The sequence below is a fragment of the Ictalurus punctatus genome, chromosome 13 (genome assembly GCF_001660625.3).
Source record: "Ictalurus punctatus breed USDA103 chromosome 13, Coco_2.0, whole genome shotgun sequence".
NCBI classification, from domain to species: Eukaryota; Metazoa; Chordata; class Actinopteri; order Siluriformes; family Ictaluridae; genus Ictalurus; species Ictalurus punctatus.
This window is the reverse complement of record NC_030428.2, coordinates 4,110,924-4,130,731: the sequence shown is the minus strand read 5'-3', so window position 1 is coordinate 4,130,731 and position 19,808 is coordinate 4,110,924. Positions and strand designations below refer to the sequence as shown.

At 38.1% G+C, this 19,808-nt stretch overlaps 1 protein-coding gene and 1 long non-coding RNA gene across 4 annotated transcripts; both read right to left on the bottom strand.

Moving 5' to 3' along the window:
* Positions 1-1,698: 1,698 nt before the first annotated feature.
* LOC124628795 (NACHT, LRR and PYD domains-containing protein 3) lies at positions 1,699-14,048 on the bottom strand. 2 transcript variants are annotated; one of them, XM_053685304.1, is made up of 11 exons: positions 13,960-14,048; positions 13,679-13,800; positions 13,102-13,218; positions 12,638-12,692; positions 12,197-12,401; positions 10,138-11,908; positions 8,671-8,844; positions 5,730-5,903; positions 3,161-3,334; positions 2,719-2,895; positions 1,699-2,590 (listed from the first exon to the last, which is right to left on the bottom strand). In XM_053685304.1, exons 2-11 carry the CDS (start codon positions 13,717-13,719, stop codon positions 2,554-2,556), a joined length of 2,925 nt encoding a protein of 974 aa, XP_053541279.1. In that variant the 5' UTR covers positions 13,720-13,800; positions 13,960-14,048; the 3' UTR covers positions 1,699-2,553. The 2 variants fall into 2 exon arrangements, with proteins under 2 accessions (XP_053541279.1, XP_053541280.1); XM_053685305.1 differs by having other exon boundaries at positions 13,679-13,859; positions 13,960-14,033.
* A 1,049-nt stretch (positions 14,049-15,097) lies between these two features.
* LOC128634617 (uncharacterized) lies at positions 15,098-19,338 on the bottom strand. 2 transcript variants are annotated; one of them, XR_008397777.1, is made up of 3 exons: positions 17,922-19,337; positions 17,511-17,615; positions 15,098-16,424 (listed from the first exon to the last, which is right to left on the bottom strand). It is a non-coding gene; the product is annotated as an uncharacterized LOC128634617 (long non-coding RNA). The 2 variants fall into 2 exon arrangements; XR_008397778.1 differs by lacking the exon at positions 15,098-16,424 and adding an exon at positions 17,140-17,166 and having other exon boundaries at positions 17,922-19,338.
* Between the last annotated feature and the right edge of the window lie 470 nt (positions 19,339-19,808).

Below are 19,808 nucleotides of genomic sequence, written 5' to 3'. Positions count from 1 at the left end.
TTGCAAGTCAGATTGTATTGGGAATAATCTCAGGGAGGAAGTGCATATTATCATGATCACCATTAACCATGGCAAGTGACCTGCTCTTCTCACATATGTCTGTCACCCACTGCTGTAGGTCTGTCTGTGTTTGGTCAAATGGATGCACTTCTTCCAGGTCCTCACCCTCTACATCTGGAATGATTACACACTCTTCTGCAATTCTGGCTTTCAGGTATTTCTTGCATCTTTCTGATATAAGGGGGGCTCCAGAGCTATCATTGTCCTCTGCTTTGCTGAGAGCCACAACAGTAATACTGTGTAGTAGCTCTCTTGCATTGTCCATGGATTGTGACTTGAGAAGCTATGCAATTGATCTCACAAAGAAATCTTTAATGCGATTTGATTTTTTTTCTTCAAGCAGTCCCACTGGCAGATCATCTTGATGCAGTGTGCAACATCAACCTGAACAAAACAAGGTGGCACTTTTGCTGACACCTTACCGAGTAAGACACCACAACACTCATTGATGTAGGTCTTGCTTATATTAGGACCAATATGGTAATGTTGACCAATAGATGCACAATGTATTCAAAAAACTAACATGGGTACCATGTTCAGCTGTAATTTGCATTTCATAGCTCCATTAGCCATACTAGTATTAACAATGAGTTTTCTGTTCAAGAAACATTGACAATCTTAGCTCTTTGAATGTTGTACCATTATGATTAAAGTTAACTAATAATATTCTAACTGACAGTGTTAAAACACTGTATTTACACTAACCAGAATTTTGATTTAGTAACTGTGTTGACTTTTAATATACCTATAGCAACACTAATTTCCACAAGAGCAGGGTGAACAGAAGTGTCACACCTAGTGGTGGGCCATGCTCCAAAATAAAGTGGAAAGATTACCTAAAAGAGTGGAGGTTATTATAACTGCAAAGGGGGACTAAATCTATAATGGGATATTCAACAAGCACATATAGGTTTGATGGTATTGTTGGTATTTTTTTCATCTTCACACCCACACACAATCAATGCGATGCAGACAAATTATGACCACACGCTACCAAGCCCCCGAAATAATAGCCTGTCCAGGTAGGTATAAATGGCATTGGCACATTTGTAACACACATTTGCCATCAACAGAACTTGTTATTTCAGCAACCAACAATCACAGAGTAGCAAAGGATTCAAGCACTGATCTAGAGAAGTTTCTAAATTCAACTCTTGATCTCGTGGGGTTGAGACGCTAAAGATGAACCTATACTCATAAGAGAGTAATAATTTTGTACCCCTGTTGGACTAGACTGAAGCACTGAGAGCTGAGAACTAGAATCAACGTGGACTTGACCCTCAGAGTTCCTTACACCCGTTCTCTTATGGACTATGGCCACTTGTGAATAATTTCCAATTCTAGGTCCTTCTGGCTCTACTCACTCCTGGGGCTGGAAAGGGCCAGTAGACCTGACCCATTGGTTTACCTGGCATATTTTTGCCAGGTAAGAACAGGCTTAAGTTCTGAGCAATGGATAGTTTTAATGGGGCCATCAGTGACCACAGTCTCCAAGTGCCTTCGGGAACTGGTATAAATTGAGGTCAAATACTTTTGGTGTTGGGCCACCCAATCTGAATGGGCACCATCTCCTTCCAATTCTTCACTACCATCAAGCAAACTATCCACTGGTAGCTTAGGTTTTTGGCCAAACATGAACTCATGTGGGTAGTGTTAAGTCGACTGGTGCATCAAAAAGGAGCTGTGGAAGCAATTGTTACCAGGCTACTAATTTCAGCTGCAAATCCACTGGCCACCCCAATAGCACCATTGTGCCCATTACCTTTATTCAAGGTCCCAACTGAAAGAATTGACATGGACCTCATCAGGCCATTAAAGAGATGTGCACGAGGGTATTGATTTGTGTTATTTCTGGTTTTATTTCATGTAATACTATGTACAGAACCAGTGCCTCCATGCATGCTGAACACACACTGTTGCATAGGCACTTTTTCTGAATCATCTCCTGGGTTGACCAAGACACTGTGTTACATTTACATTTATTCACTTAGCATTTACCAAAACGACTTACAAATGAGAAAGATACAAGCAGTGTGTTCATGACACAGCAAAGGTTGGCAGGTTGCAAGGGAAATTTTCCAGTGTATTTTCACATCTACTCTTTGGCACAAAAAAGCAAAGCTAGCTAAGTAAAGCGCGTTGGAACCACCAAGGTTAAAAAAGCGCTATATAAGTGCAGACCATTTACCATTAACATGCCTGCTCCTGCCTCGTGCTTTGGGATCAGTCGGCTGTACATTTCCGGACGTGTACTTAAGCCTCGTCAGTCTCCATCCCCGGGGCAGATCCTTGCCATTGCTTTGTACAGCAGATATTTCATTACGTGTGTTCATTTCTCCTGTGTATGACCTTCTGCGTGTTCTTGACTTTGTATCTGCTCTGTCCCTTTAAGTTTAATGATTCAGCTCCCAAACTGCTGGAAATGTGGGACGGGTTCTAACTCTTCACCAAAACTGCTTTATCCTGGAGAAGAGGTTTGAGGTGAGACTCCTGTCATATGCCTGTCCTGGTGAGTTTATTATTCTTAATACTAAAAGACAGAAGAGCATCAGTGTAAACACACAGCATCAGCATAAACACCAACACACAGACACACACACACATTATTCAGTATGATACAGTAGAGTAGAGTAAAGAGACAGTAAGTCAGTAACTCACTATAATGAGTCCAGTTTACAGTGTGGATCCTTCAGTAGATCAGAGAGCAGCTTCACTCCTGATTCTCCTGGATTATTACAGTACAGATTCAGTTCTCTCAGGTGTGATGAGGAGTTTGAGCTCAGAGCTGAAGCCAGAGCAGCACAACCTTCATCTGTAATACTGCAGCACTGCATCCTACAAAAAAAAATAAATAAAAAAAATAAAAAATAAAAAACCCTTCTCACACTTAACACACTCAGTTTTAGCTCTGAAAACATCAGCTACACAAAATCTTTATATACAGAACATTTACTCTCCATCTCACACACACAACAATGACAATATATCACATCACTACAATTACAATCACCACAGATGGAAACTGGATGTAGCTGTGTTTATTAAAACTCTGGTCTGTGTGTGTGTGAGAGCAAGAGAGAGAGAGAGAGAGTGAGAGTACCACAGTATCTCCAGTGTACAGTGTGGATTCTCCAGTCCAGCAGAGAGCAGCTTCACTCCTGAATCCTGCAGGTTATTGTAACTCAGGTTCAGTTCTCTCAGTCTGGAGGAGTTTGAGCTGAGAACTGAGGACAGAACTCTACAGCTTTCCTCTGTAAGATTACAATCCCACAGCCTGGAAGAGAAATGATGAAGTGTTAGATTTATTTATCTGATTGTGAAATGAGGTGTTTCCATCAGGTGGGAAATAAAGTGTTTACCTGAATACAAGGTTCTAATGTCAGGATAAAAATATAAAATGAACAGTCTGTGTATAAACAATAAACTAGTATTGGCATGTTATTAAAGTAAATGTGTGTGTAATGTACACTGATCTACACGCTGTAGAAATAAATGTACTTTGTTCTGATGTGAGAAGTGATGTAGATATTTCAGCATTAACACAAAGCTGAGTTTCACAGAGACTCTAAAACTGTTGGAGCTCATTGTCCTTTGGAGCTTAATCTAACTCACACACACACACACACACACACACACACACACACACACACACACACACACACACACACACACACACACAGAGAGAGAGAGAGAGAGAGAGAGAGAGAGAGAGAGAGAGAGAGAGAGAGAGAGAGAGAGAGAGAGAGAGAGAGAGAGAAACAAAGCTCAACAGCAGAAACAATGCTAATCCACACCATATAAAATACACACTTTAATGTTTTACTCATATAAAACACTGGGCCTCATTTATCACACTGGATACGAATTAATTTCTTCATAAACAGTGTGTAGGAGCATTTACACAAGAACTTTTTAATTACTTGAATACTACTGATAGACCTACCTAAAAAAACATATCGTTATCGTGAAACGTATCGTGTAGTCATATCGCCCACCCCTAAATATTAACATTTGGTAATTCCAGTCTTGAATTTCACATAAAATGTTACAGTTATGTTGCCATTGGTTTGTGAAGGTTAAAATACTAATTTAACAGCTCCATGTTGAGTTTATAATTGCAATTTCAAATCTTTTTTTCAATGTAATTACTTTCTGGACTCGACTCAGACTTGGCCATTAAAGACTCGGACTTTTTATACTCGGCCCCTTTTATACTCATACTTGGACTCAGACTTGATTGGTTAAGGACTTGGTCTCGATTCGGATCCGGCAAAGGTGGACTCGGACCAAACACTACTAAATATATTTAAAAAGCAGCTTCAACACATTTATTTACCTTGGCTTTCAATTAGGCCTCTTCATTTTAGGCTTAAAACTGAATTTTTTTTTAAAAAATGTCAATGATCTAATTAAAAAAATATTTTCTATTTGATTATTTATATATTTCTTAAGGAATTTTTAGGTTTTAATATTGCATTTTTATCTTTAATGTTGTGTTGCAATTTTTTTGTTTTAAAGGGGACCTATTATGCAAAATTCACTTTTAAATGGTGTTTGAACATAAATGTGTGTCGGCAGAATGTGTACACAACCACCCTACGATGGTAAAAATCCACCCACTCCTTTTTTATATTCCAAATAAATCATAGAGTCTCAAAATGAGCCGCTTTTGTTTTTGCCCTAACGTGACATCACGTTTGAACAAGCCCCGCCCAGGGACTCTGCCCTATTAGCATAGCTCCTCCCCTGAGTGAGCTGCACACAATCGGCCATGTTCTCCACGCTAAGAATGAACATGTGTGTTCATGTACTCCCGGCATCAGAGACACTGAAGACGCAGTGAAGTTTTATTTTTGAAGGAAATGTGCCCCAAAAATACCTAAAATCATTTCACACCAGACTGCTTTGTGAACGAGGGCCAATACAAAGCAGGATTTGATAAAAACTTGATTCTCAAGCATGGATCAGTACCCACTGTTCGTGATCCAGCTTTATATCTAGAAGACAGAAATATCGCACTTTATATTTTGGGAATGTTTGCAAAACGATTTTCCGAATAAGCTTGTTAGCAGATTCCAAGACTGAAGCGGCTAAAGTGCCAAAGTTATGTCGTCATTTTTATTTTTAACCCGAAAACGCACCTTTATTATGCACAATACAGTAAGGTGATTGTCTTTTTGAAAATTGTGTAGGTTTTCTGTGAATCATTTTACATCAGGCTGCTTTGTGAATAAGGTTGTTAGCAGATTCCACAGCTAATGTAGCATCAGAAGCAGGAGCTGGTCTCTTCTGGAAACGGGGCGGGGCGCAGCAGTGCATTTGCATTTAAAGAGACACACACCAAAACAGCCTGTTTTTGCTTCCACCCATGAAGGGGCATTTACAGCAGGGTATAAGATCTGTGGGGTATTTTGGGCTGAAACTTCACAGACACATTCTGGGGACACCTGAGACTTATATTACATCTAGTAAAAAGGCTTAAAATAGGCCTCCTTTAATATTATATTTATAATTTTATTTTATTTTCCATTGTGAAGCACTGAGCTGCATTTTATGTTTGAAATGTGCTATATAAATAAAGTTATTATTATTATTATTATTATTATTATTATTATTATTATTATTATTACTGTTGTTGGGTGTGTGTGTGTGTGTGTGTGTGTGTGTACCTCAGTGTCTCCAGTGTACAGTGTGGATTCTCCAGTCCAGCAGAGAGCAGCTTCACTCCTGAATCCTGCAATTTATTGTTACTCAGGTCCAGTTCTCTCAGTCTGGAGGAGTTTGAGCTGAGAACTGAGGACAGAACTCTACAGCTTTGCTCTGTCAGATTACACCAACACAGCCTGGAAGAGAAATGATGATGTGTTAGATTTATTTATCTGATTGTGAAATGAGGTGTTTCCATCAGGTGGGAAATAAAGTGTTTACCTGAATACAAGGTTCTAATGTCAGGATAAAAATATAAAATGAACAGCCTGTGTATAAACAATAAACTAGTATTGGCATGTTATTAAAGTAAATGTGTGTGTAATGTACACTGATCTACATGCTGTAGAAATAAATGTACTTTGTTCTGATGTGAAAAGTGATGTAGATATTTCAGCATTAACACAAAGCTGAGTTTCACAGAGATGCTAAAACTGTTGGAGTTTATTGTTCTTTGGAGCTTAATCTAACTTTCACACACATACAAATCACATAACACACACACACACACACACACACACACACACACACACACAGAAAAACAAAGCTCAACAGCAGAAACAATGCTAATCCACACCATATAAAATACACACTTTAATGTTTTACTCATATAAAACACTGGGCCTCATTTATCACACTGGATACGAATTAATTTCTTAATAAACAGTGTGTAGGAGCATTTACACAAGAAATCTTTAATGTGCAGATTAAAATGTAATGTTATGGAACATTTACAGGATGTTGAGAGAAAAGGTTGATGAGGTGTTGGATCAGAGTTAAATGGGCGTGGCCACTCAGCACAAGAGCTAGCTCTTTATGTATGTGCATAGCTGCTTTATCTGCTCTTTATTCTGAACCTCAACCCAGTGTTTCTCCACCAACACCTCACTGTCCTCTACTTTCACATTCATAAGGCACTCATGGAGGAGTTCTGGCCTGAGCTGGAGCTTGGGGAAATAGCATCAACACTGGACGAGTGCGCTCATTCTTCTTCCTGTATTCATCTCTCTGTAATTAAACTATTTCATCTGAGAGGACGAGTCTACTGCTGTTTGTCTAAATTTCCACGACAGTAAACAGAGAAAGCAAGTGGCAGATGTGGTAAGAGTGACACAACGCACATTCTGATTGGTCTCTCTTTGTGCTAACTAATCTATCACTTTTCTCATTAGGCGGGCTTTACAGTTGACCTCCCTCTCTCCGTGAGGTGGGGAGGTGGGAGGTAGCCGGTGAAGTCACCTCCTTGAAATGACTTTTGGCATGGTTACGTTGACATCTCTGGAACCAACTGTTGTCAAAGCCAAGAAACCTGGAACTGTGGAGACCCTGCAGTCAAAAAGGGAAAGCGACAGAGCCCGTGCTAAAACGAGAATAAATATGGGCGTGGCTTTTGAGAGGTGGTGAAAACTCAGAGATCTGAAGGGATTGAAGACAGAGATGCTTTTTTCCTGTTAAACAGGTCAGACATTTCAGTAGCTCAATAGGTAGCTATATAACTTGATGTAGCTGTTCGTTTGTCTTGCTATGGTGAGTGTGGTAAACTGCACTTATTTTCTGCTAGCTATGAGAGAGAGCAACTCTCCTCTACTTCAAGAAAACCATATCCACCTCCAGCTCCGCTGTCGAGTATTGGAACTAATATACAACACACGAATACCTCAGTGTTGCCAAGTCTCATGAGACAAATAAGCAACTGCAGTTTCAAAAACAAGCCCAATATTATTATATCCTGTTACAGGCTCAATATAAACAGACTCAATAAATGAGCCTACAACATATTAAACTGAAACCACTCGCATATTAAAACTAGGGCTGCAACTAACGATTATTTTCACAATCGATTAGTTGGCAGATTATTTATTTATTTATTCCCGATTAATCGTATGGCAGCAAACTTTCAGTGCCATTTTTTCATTTATTTAAAATAAAATCCACAAACAGTATTACAAATAAAAACTATTTGTCCAAATATATAAGACTGAAAAGAACCCAATACACACAGACACACACCAGAATATATATTATTCATTTAAATTACATTTTATTTATTATTAAGGTTAAATATGAATAAAATAAAATAACATATATGGAAATTATTGTTTAATATATAGCCTATAATTGTTGTGGAGTGAGGGGGTCCTTGTGGATTGTTTGAAATATGCTAGGGGTCCAAAGCTCACAAAAGGTTGAGAACCAGTGGTCTAGTGGATGTATTTTAGAAAGGTAATATCGTCTCTAATGGAACACATTAGTTTTTGACTAAACAAATGAAAATTAATCCACCAACTAGTTGGTTATGAAAATTATAGTGAGCTGCATATTATATATATATATATATATATATATATATATATATATATATATATATATATATATATATATATATATATATATATATATATATATATTTATGCATATGTTTTTGCACGGTGGGATGTCAGCATAAAATTAAGATAAGAAATTAATCGATATCTCCCGGCCACACCTGAAACGGGCGCACAGACAGCCGCCTCATCCTGCGAGTACTGAACTGAGTTCTCTTTAGAGGCTTATTATGCTTGGATGGTGAAATAAATACACACACACACGTCATGTCAAAACGCAGGCCTGGCCGAGTATCCGTGCAAACACAGTCGGTTATGATTTAAGTGAATGTAAACAGTTGGGGAAAAATCGGAGGTGTGTCAATACAGTATATTAGGTCTGTGCATTAGGTCTTAAAGTGACAGCAGTCTAATAAACCTGCTGCTGTCTGTGTCATTAATGTTCATCAAACAACAAAATACAAAGAGAAAAATCACTCACTCACATATTAACATTTGGTAATTATTATTATTATTATTATTATTATTATTATTATTATTATTATTATTATTACTGTTGTGTGTGTGTGTGTGTGTGTACCTCAGTGTCTCCAGTGTACAGTGTGGATTCTCCAGTCCAGCAGAGAGCAGCTTCACTCCTGAATCCTGCAGGCTGTTGTTACTCAGGTTCAGTTCTCTCAGACTGGAGGAGTTTGAGCTGAGAACTGATGACAGACCTCTACAGCTTTCCTCTGTCAGATTACACTCCCGGAGACTGGAAGAGAAATGATGAAATATCAGAACTCTGACCTCAAACACAGCCATAATCCAGCTAAGGTTTACCATGTAACAGAAATGTGAGTGTGTTTCTCTTACACACAGAAATCAGAGGACAGGACACCACATCAGTACTATTATTATTATTATTATTATTATTATTATTATTATTATTATTATTACTACTACTACAACAATTATTATAAACAAATGCTTTATTATAATATTCATTTAAGGATCATTGTAACTGATAATAATAACATCAACAACAACAACAACAACAACATTAATAATAATAATAATAATAATAATAATAATAATAATAATAATAATAATAATAATAATAATAATAAATTATTATCAGTAACAACGATCCTTAAAGGACTGAAAACAGATGTTTTTTTGTTTGAACAAATGCTTTATTATAATGGAAACTTGAAACCATTTTTTAATGAAAGTACGTGTTAAAAGGTCTCCAACTAAAAAATAAATAAAAAATCTCCCGTTTGACCAAAAAGGAGCAGGACGTGCTGTGACTTTGTTTGGAAATATTTTGTTGGTGAAACAGAACAGAAACAGACAATAAAATGTAAGACAGGTAATATTAACTTATTCTTTCTGTTAGCATAGCATAAATAAAAATAACATCAGATGTGTGAGCTTTAAAATGTCTAAAATAAATTAATATGTACTGTAGCTGCACAGCCAGACTGCTCCTGTATCTATCTATCTATCTATCTATCTATCTATCTATCTATCTATCTATCTATCTATCTCTCTCTCTCTCTCTCTCTCTCTCTCTCTCTCTCTCTCTCACACACACACACACACACACACACACACACACACACACACACAATATCACATGTTGTATTCATATTGTTCCCATGGTGCCAGTGTTATGTTTTTCTTGGTCTCAATTGTGAAGTTCTGTTCAATGTCTCTTTCAAGTAAAAGGAGAAAAGAAAAAGTGCCTTTCACTGGTGTTTAGTTCACAAAATGATCAAAAAGCAGTCATGAATACATGCAAGTATTTTGTAGAGATCATTTTCATCAGTTTTAGAGAAAAGGTAATAAATGGTGATAGAAGGTTTTGCCCATATGGCCCAGATCTCAGTGCAGACGTAACGTGTTAGTGTAAAAAGTGAAACAATCTTCTGTAACAGTACCAGAGGTTTGTTTAAAGATGATTAGAGTAACTATTAACAAGCATTAATCCAAACAGTGCAGTTCAGTGTTACATTAAAATAACAAACCATGCAGTAATACATTTATAAATAAAAATACTCACTCAGCTTTTCTGGAGGCTTTGACCACTGGCAGCAGCTTCAGAAGACATTCCTCTGATGGGTCATATTTCCTCAAATCAAACTCATCCAGCTCTTGATCTGAGTTCAGTAACACAAACACCAGAGCTGACCACTGAGCAGGAGAGAGACTGGTTCTACTGAGACGAAAGTTCTCTTTTCTGTTCAGGTAAGTCTGTACTTCCTGCACTAGAGAATGATCATTCAGTTCATTCAGACAGTGGAACAGATTGATGGATTTCTCTGGAGATGGATTCTCCCTGATCTTCTCCTTGATGTACTCGACTGTTTCCTGTTTGCTGTGAGAGCTGCTTCCTGTCTGGGGCATTAAGCCTCGTAAGAGAGCCTGATTGGACTCCAGTGAGAGACCCAGAAGGAAGCGGAGGAACAGGTCCAGGTGTCCATTCACACTCTGTAAGGCCTTGTCCACTGCACTCCTGAGGAGATCAGACATGGTTGACTTGCTGAAGAAATGGAAAAGTCCAGTGCGTTGCTCCACTAACACATTTGTCTTTCTAAAAATTAAGCAGAGAAATGTGTATAAAGCAGCCAGAAACTCCTGAACACCCAGATGTACAAAGCTGAAGACCTTCCCCAGGTAAAGCCCAAACTCCTCTCTGAAGATTTGGGTACACACTCCCGAGTACACTGCCACTTCTCCAACATCAATGCCACAATCTCTCAGGTCTTCCTCATAGAAGATCAGGTTTCCTTTCTCCAGCTGTTGGAAAGCCAGTTTCCCCAGTGCCAGGATACTCTCTCTGGTCTGCTGAGGATCTGGGTCACATTTCTGATGATACTTTTGGTCCTTGTGTTTGATCTGAAAGATCAGGAAGTGTGTGAACATTTGAGTCAGAGTCTTGGGGACCTCTCCACTCTCTGCTTCACCCAACATTCTCTCTAGAACAGTGGCTGAGATCCAGCAGAAGACTGGGATGTGGCACATGATGTAGAGGCTTCTTGAAGACTTCATGCGTGTAATGATTTTATTGGCCAGGCTCTGTTCACTGATCCTCTTCCTGAAGTACTCCTCTTTCTGAGGATCACTGAAGCCTCGTACCTCTGTCACCTGGTCTACACACTCAGGAGGGATCTGATTGGCAGCTCCTGGTCGAGAGGTTATCCAGAGGAGAGCAGAGGGAAGCAGATTCCCCTTGATGAGGTTTGTCAGCAGCACATCCACCGAGGCTGACTCTGTCACATCACACAATCTCTCATTCTTCTGGAAATTTAGAGGAAGTCGACACTCATCCAGACCATCAAAGATCAACACCACTGTGTAGGAGTCTAGTAATTCTAGTTTTCTCATTTCTGGGAAAAAGTGATGAAGAAGCTCCATCAGACTGAGATTTCCCTGCTTCATAAGATTCAGCTCTCGAAAGGGAAGTGGAAACATGAAGGTGACGTCCTGATTTGCTTTTCCTTCAGCCCAGTCCAGAATGAACTTCTGCACAGAGACTGTTTTTCCAATTCCAGCAACTCCTTTAGTCAGCACTCTTCTGATGGACTTGTCTTTAAAGAGTTCATTACATTTGATGGGTGTCTCCTGTGTTGCTGGTCTCCTGGACGCTGTCTCAATCTGTCTCACCTCATGTTCATTATTGACGTCTCCACTCCAACCCTCTGTGATGTAGAGATCTGTATAGATCTCATTCAGAAGTGCTGAGCTTCCATGCTGTGAGATTCCTTCATTAATTCTTTTAAACTTCTCTCTCAGCCTTGATTTCAGCTCTCTCTGATACACAGAGGCGAGTTCTAATAAACAAAGTAATACCTTGTTTTAATGCAAAATCACTGAGCACAGTATAAAATGTAAAATTCTTTCAAATGCTGCTGTTCATTCCTGATTCACGGACTAAATATTATTGAAGGAACAGGACCAGTTTACAGAGTAATCACAAACTGGACCACGAACAGAACAGAAAAGCACGAGATGTACATGATACTAAACTCAAACTTCAAACTAAAGGTGTTCATATCTAAAACTATTTCCTCTTTCTAAAGTGAACCTGATGGAATAAAGACATGACTCAGAACTCTTACTGTTGTGCAGTGTGTTAGCGAGATCTGTGTGGTTCATGTTCTTCAGGAAGTGCAGTGTGATCTTCAGCGCTCCCTCTCTGACACTGTGCAGATCCTCCTCATCCTCCACCTCCCTCTCAGTGCATGCTGGGTAATCTGGTCTCAGGAGCTTCCTAAACCTCTTCAGCTCATTCTTTATCAGAGTGATGATTTTTTGTTCCAGCTCCTGGTTATAAACACACGGGAGCACATCTAAATATTATAATGTTACACACTGAGAGATGCTTTTATTTTATGAAAAGAAGAAAGGTCTCTTTCTATTACCACAGTTATGACTGAAATTCTGTCTGATTACCCATAATGCTGCTGCACATCGATAAACCTGTGAACTGTCATTATCTTAAATAAAAAACCTGCAACCTACTCACACACAAGTTACACACATTAAAAAGACACACACACCTTGAATATGGAGTCCAGCTGATTTCTGCTGATGTTTGATTTCTTCTTTTGTGGTCTGTGAACAAATAAAACACATGATGTAATATAGACTATATGTATTCATAGCTGCACAGCACACTAATACATACAGAGACAGATATTTAACACTATCCTCTTAACATAATACACTGATTTCAGGGTTTCCTCACTGACACTAACATGTTTATGAATAAAATAGTGGTCTAGTCATTAATGTCCCAGGTGTAAATGTTGTTGTGTAGCACCACAGACCCTCCAGCTCAGGGACTGCAGGCTGAACTGAACTCTTAAAGCAGTTTTCCTCACTGCCAGTCCGAGAGCTGCAGCACTGCACAGTTTAGTGTTTTACTGCTTCAACACCTGATAAAGCTCATGAAGGGCTTCATAATGAGACCAGTGAGTTTGATCAGGTGGAACACTGCTGTAAAACACCTCACTGTACTGACCTCACATCAGGAGAACTGGCTCCGTCTCTGAAGTTATTTGGAATACCCATTGACCAGTCACTCTTCATGGACACACAGCTGGGTTCTGGTGAGTCTGATCTCTTTCCCTCCATCATTCTGTAATTAGAACAGAAATATCAGCAATAATTAATACTCTGCTGTCTCAGCACTGTTACACAATGTGTTCATCATTAAACACCAATAATTCCATCTTTTTAATTCAGCTACAGTCTGCACACTTATTCAAACAGGAGACACGCCTCATACCTCAGGAATTACACTGATGTCAGGAGTCCCAATCACAGATAACTGACTCAGCTGGGTCTTAAAGCCTGTAGAGTTCACTGACTCAAAGCTACACTGCTCTTATCCTCCACATTACACAGTCCTTTTTACTCTTCTCTCAGTGAATGATTTCTCTAAACTGTTCTTAGATCAGATCAGTGATATATTCACTGCTATTAAACACCTTAAATCAAAATTTAGTTCCTCTGTTAACTAGTGAGTGTTTAGAGATACAGATCTGTTCCCATGAGACGGTGTGTATATATTGCTGGTGAATGGAAAAGTAACTCACCTCTCGTCTTTCTTTAAGTCCTGTTTTCCAGACACACTCATGTTGGAGGTCTTGTCTCCTTCTCCAGATTACAGCCGGACACACGTTTACTTCACTCCAACATCGGTGTGTTAAATCAAACCCTGTATCAGCACAGAGTTCACTTACAGGAAATAGTCACGGTATCAAGTCATAAAACAACCTGTGTACATTTAAACTTCAGTACAAACCCACAAAACTCTTCTGCATCTGGTGTACATTCCGTGTGTTTATATATTATAGCTTTAGATTTAGATACTCACTGTGTTTTTACTCCTGAAATGGTTTATTTTCCCCTCGACACAAAATGGAGCTGTCTAGTTTTACTTTTACTGACACCGTCTAACTAGTTTATCTGGTTTATTCTGCAGAGCAGGAAGGGCCGTGGTGTATGTGTGTGTGTGTGTGTGTGTGTGTGTGTGTGTGTGTGTGTGTGTGTGTAAATGAACAATATTTATTGGTAGATTTTATGTAATTCTGCAGTAAAACATTAAATTATAACAGCGCATTTTCACATGCTACGAAAGGTTTTATCTTCAAAGTGGGCGTCTCCGATCTTTTAATTTTGTAATTACAGCATAGAAGATAATCCTGGAGGTGCAACTGTTTCCAATATAACATGACCTGTTGGTGAAGCTGCGATCATTTCATCAGTAAACATTGAATATTGAAATCATATCAAAATTTAATCCCTCCCAATTTCTTAAATATTTCTCTGGGAATATGGAACCAGAATTTGATGTTGTTTAGAAAAGGTTTTAACCAATTAATTTTCAAGGTCCCATTTATACAATTAAAACCGATGGCTTGTAGGCCTCCATCTTTAAATTCTTTGGTCATCTCTGCTCTCTTAATGTAATGAATTTTCCTGATCTAGATATAATCAAAATCAACCTGATTGATCTTTATTTATAGCTCTACTTTGAGTATGCAAGATAGATAAAATACTCAACCCAATAAGCGAATATCTCTTAATAACCATGAGCAATGTTCATGTACTTGTTGTTCATGTTCATGTTTGTGTATTCATGACTGCTTTTTGATCATTCTGTGAACCAAACACCAGTGAAAGGCACTTTTTTTTTCTTCTTTTATTTGAAAGTGACATTGACAGAACTTCACAAATAACAAGAAATACATAACACTGTCAAAATGGGAACAACATGAATACATCATGTGACATTGGCGATATAGAGGATATAGGAAAATATCTGTCAATAGACATGATTCATTATTCTATTTTCTGGTCCTATGATATGTATCACCATATGACACAGCCCTCTCTGCACTGAGGGACACACGTGAGAGAGAATAAGGACACTGTCACACCTAGCTTGTTTGGTTTTGTTTTGGTTTGATCAAACTTCCTCTTTAGATTGGATCTGTAGGGTTACAGCCGTATACTGGTGATGATCGCGGTATGAAAATTGACGGCTATAATACAGTGTACATTTATTCATCTACTGCATTGAAAAAAAGTAACCGGACGGAGAATCTCACCTGATCAACTTGCTCCACACACACACACACACACACATATACAGACAGTGGGGTAAATGTTAGAGAGAGGTGAGGCTGATATCAACATCTGATGGTCTCCATCCTCCACTGATAAAGAAAGTAAAATCAGCAGTGTGGGATTAGTTTACATGAGAATGAAAGAGGATTGTCCTCGAGGACAAATATCCAGTTGGCAAAAACATAATAATAATCCCTCTGTGCAGATCAAGGGATATGTCCAATTTATAATGTTAATCCCTAACAAAAAATGTGTGAGCAATGCCATTACGATGTGTACGTCGGCCAAATATCCAATCACATCAGCCATTTATCCAATCACACCAGCCAAACCCAGAGGAAAAGAAAATTAGAAAAGCGCTCTCAAAAACATCTCATGTATTTCTCCTAGACAACAGTGAGGTCTGTGTGAAACCAAAACGAGATTATGGCTTATTTCTCCTGTTTCTCAATTTTTTCTCCTGGAGAAAAATCATCATAAAATCTCAAAGTAGCCTCCTTTTAAGTTTCAAAATAGATCTCACCAAGCTCTCAAATAATTCTCAGATTGTCTCAAGTTTGGTGCGTCTTTTTGATCTCTGGCAGAGAAACCAGAGAGCTCTCTCTATGATCTCAATCTATTCTCATCCCAGTCTAATTTGTGCATCTCATGGTGAGCTCAGACAGCACAAATAAAGATCTCCAACACTTTCTCATCCAAACTTAATGGTTTCTTAAAGAAAAAAAATCATAAAGAAACTCAAATACATGGTCCTCATTGTAATGTATTTTATATGCTTGTCCATGACAAAAACAAACTTCCAAGACATTTTAAATATGTTTTGATATTTACATGGTGAAAATTGGGGTTACATAATGCAGACAAAAGCAAATCTAAATATTTTTCACTGGATATTTCAACATCAATAATCTAACAATATTATTTGCTCTTAAATAGGACATAGACATTGGGAAAACAGCTTATTAGTAACGAGGATGATAATCAGTTAGAGTCGATCATTAATATCACTCAGCTCCAAGTGTCTTTCAGTTTCAGAAAATGATCACTTTCTTGTAATGCAGCCATTTAGACAAGGAAGACAGTATTTTAGCTGTATCAAAGCAAACCTGCCAAAATCTCAGAACTGACTCATAACTGGTGTAAATGTAGTATATTCAGGAAGACAAGGTATTCCTTCGGTGCAATAGTCACCTGGCCTCCACTTTGATTCTAGAAACCAAAAGAAGAAAAATGTTGTAATACGTTTTATAGATTTGTTGTCAGTCATGTACACAAAATGTTGAAAAGCAGCATTGGTAAGTTTGTGGCTCACTAGTCTCCTTGTGGTTATTTTCCATAGTAATTCTGTAAGTCTAAACACATTACCAATCACTAGACATCAAGGTGTCGGAGTTACCTGAGCTGCCATTTAAAGCTTTGTAAACCAATTCAAGTACAAGTGCAAGTCTCACATCAGTAAGTAGTGTTTTGTTAACACTATTAACACTACTACCGATCACAATTTAAAGCTCTATAACATGGTATTTCTTACATTGCCACTATATAAATAGACCAGATGCTATCTTTGAAACATCTGAATATTTATTATACAGTTATATGAATACAGTGCAAATGACATTATGGTAGCCCAGTAAGCATGTCAGCCAACTGTGCAGACACACCTGGATGGATACAGGGACATAGCACCTTCCTACACATTTCAGCTTTCAGATAAGTGTGCTGCTATCCAAGCCCTCTCCAGCCAATTCTTTGCTTATACCAAAATAGTCAGTGCTGACACTGGAAGTAGTCTGAGGGAATAATTTACAGTATACCATATTCATTTTCCCAATTACTATGGAACCAAAATTCTTTGTGTAGAAAACTGATCACACTTCATTACTCTATGGAGTTAGATGTTTTACATTTTTGAATACTTGTTACTTGCATTCTCTACTCCTCGTGTGTCTAGCTAAAAATTGAGATAAATAATACAGTTATCATACTTCAACCACAATGCATATTTCAACTGGATGTGCAAAATATTAGGAAGACCTCAATATAACTCAGTACAGTTCAAGAGCACCACAATTTACAGTCTACAAAATTATACTGCATTATTTTTATTCACGTGTACTCAATAAATTGGCAGGTATATTCTTAGTAAACTGTCATTTCAAACAAAAAACAATTTCTTAGTTATATAAAAGTATTTATCAATGCTGTCAGAAGCAAAGCAACTGCTGAAATTTGGCTGGGAGAAGAACATAATAACAGCTGTCCATATAACAACAAAGACGTCTGAAATCTTCTCACCTTTCTTCTGTATCTTTTGCAAGTACTTTGCTGGCTCTTGACTTTTCTCCTCCAGCATGAATCATACCTCAGTGCCATTTTCAAATTTAGGAAGCATCAATTTCCCTGAAATAATGTCAACAGACAAAAAATAACCTCTCTGAGTACAAAGAAGCATTTGAAAACTGAATCAAAAATCAATCATATAATCAAAATCAAAATGCCTCTCTCTCTTTCAGTTACATTACATTTCCAACTGCAACTACTTCATGGACCATACTATAGTATATGATTTAATCCTATATTCACATACAGACAGGCTACAAAGGAAAAAACAGCTTAAAGTGTCTCAGTAAGGTGTTGGGCCATCACATGCTGCTAGAACAGCTTCAGTGCTCCTTGACATTGATTCTCCAAGTCTCTGAACTCAACTGGAGGGATGAACACAATTCTTCCAAGTGTTTTGATTGTGATGATGTAGAGTCTACATGGTTCGCATCCAACCCACATCGAAATCCAAAGGGACAAAAGCGCTGATGATCGTTAAACAGTTCATGTGAATATAAGAAAAAACAGTAGACAGAATAAATTACACCAAATACACTGGGAACAGTTTAACTAAATCTTTATGAAGTGAAACAATATTACGGTTTCAACATTTCCTATTATTGCCGTCACTGAAAGGTACCAAAGCTTGCAGAAAATGACATTAAAACTGAAGTATATGTGATACAATTGGGGTAACATCCAGAGACACATTGCACCAGTCACAGAAGATGGTAAAGGCAAATACACAGATGAGACTGCCTCAACGAGAAGCACTTATGAATATATTGTAAATCAAGTGCTCCTATTTGAAGTAATCTAATAGTGCTTTCTTTTGAAGGTATTGGATGTTGTCCAAACTGTTTAACGTTTAATAAATTGTAAAAAAAATTATAATAAATGAATAAATAAATAAATAAACAATAATAAAATGAAAAAAAAAAGAAGTATCTTTAGTTGCTTCAATCACCCAAACCACCCCAACAAATAGCACTTACCATTCAGGAAAGTCAGAGCCATTGATAGAATAACAACTGTGACAATAAGACAGATGGGTGGTCTTCTTCTTTGCATCTTGTCCTGCCGTATTCACCACAACAAATATAATCACTACATTCCTGCTATCCTAGAAGTTGTCCACTGAGAATTTACCTGTTGTCCACTATTTCATTCTGAGGGGCCTGAGTCAAGTGTTGTTCCTTTGAATGCTTAGAGTCTGATCATAACTTGAGATGATTCACAGTCCAACCCACAGAATCCAATGTGACAATAGAAGTGATGATGGCAGATCACTCCATGTGAATGAACCAGGTGATTCACACATTGACAGGCAGTTATCACTCTCGATTGAGAGTAGGTACACAGCCAAATGATGCTTTCACTGATGTATTCAAAGGTATTGCCTAAGAGATTTCAGCATATGTTTCACTAAATACTTGTGCAAGAATTTTAATAAATATTTATAAACAGAAACACTTAAGTTAGAATCTCAACAACAATGAATGTGATTATAGTTTCACACTCCACATTCATGGTGTCCAAATTCACTGAAAGTTGCCCCAACTTGTAAGCACTTACTTTAAAACTTTAAAACCTGCATAAAAAGTCTTCTTGATTCAGTTGTCTGAATCACTGAAAACTACCCCAACAAATAGCACTTACCAAATGATTCAGACAGGTCAGAGCCATTGTTAGGATATCAACTGTAACAATAATGCTGACTGACCTCTTCACTATCACCTGGAAGAATTACCAATAAAAGTATACAATCATTGCATACCTGCTATTGTACAAAGTCTTCACTGAGATTTTTCGACTTGCCCACTACTTAATTCTGAGATGCCGGACTCAGGCGTTGTTCATTTCAATGTCTAATAAAGAGTCTGGATCTGCCCAGACCTTAGATGGTTGGCATCCCAAGCCACACTGAAATCCAATGTGACAGTAGCTCTGATGTTGACGCGTCATTTCGACTGGCGAAAATACAATTGGTCTTCCCGCCCGCTACCCCACTACCTCCATGATTTGGTTTGCCGTAGGGCAGTTGAAACATGGTTTGTTGTGGCTGTTACCCAAGCTTGAATGACAAACTATGGAGCTGTTAAAAATCCAGGTATGTCACCTTAAAAAGTGTTCTCCTCTCCTGGAAACATTTGTGTCAAAATACTGCATGGGTTTCCTTTAAATCACTGCCTGTAGATATTCGACCAGTTATACAAGTGTTTATACAACTCATATGGTCAACATAACACTGTGCATGGTCCACGACGCACA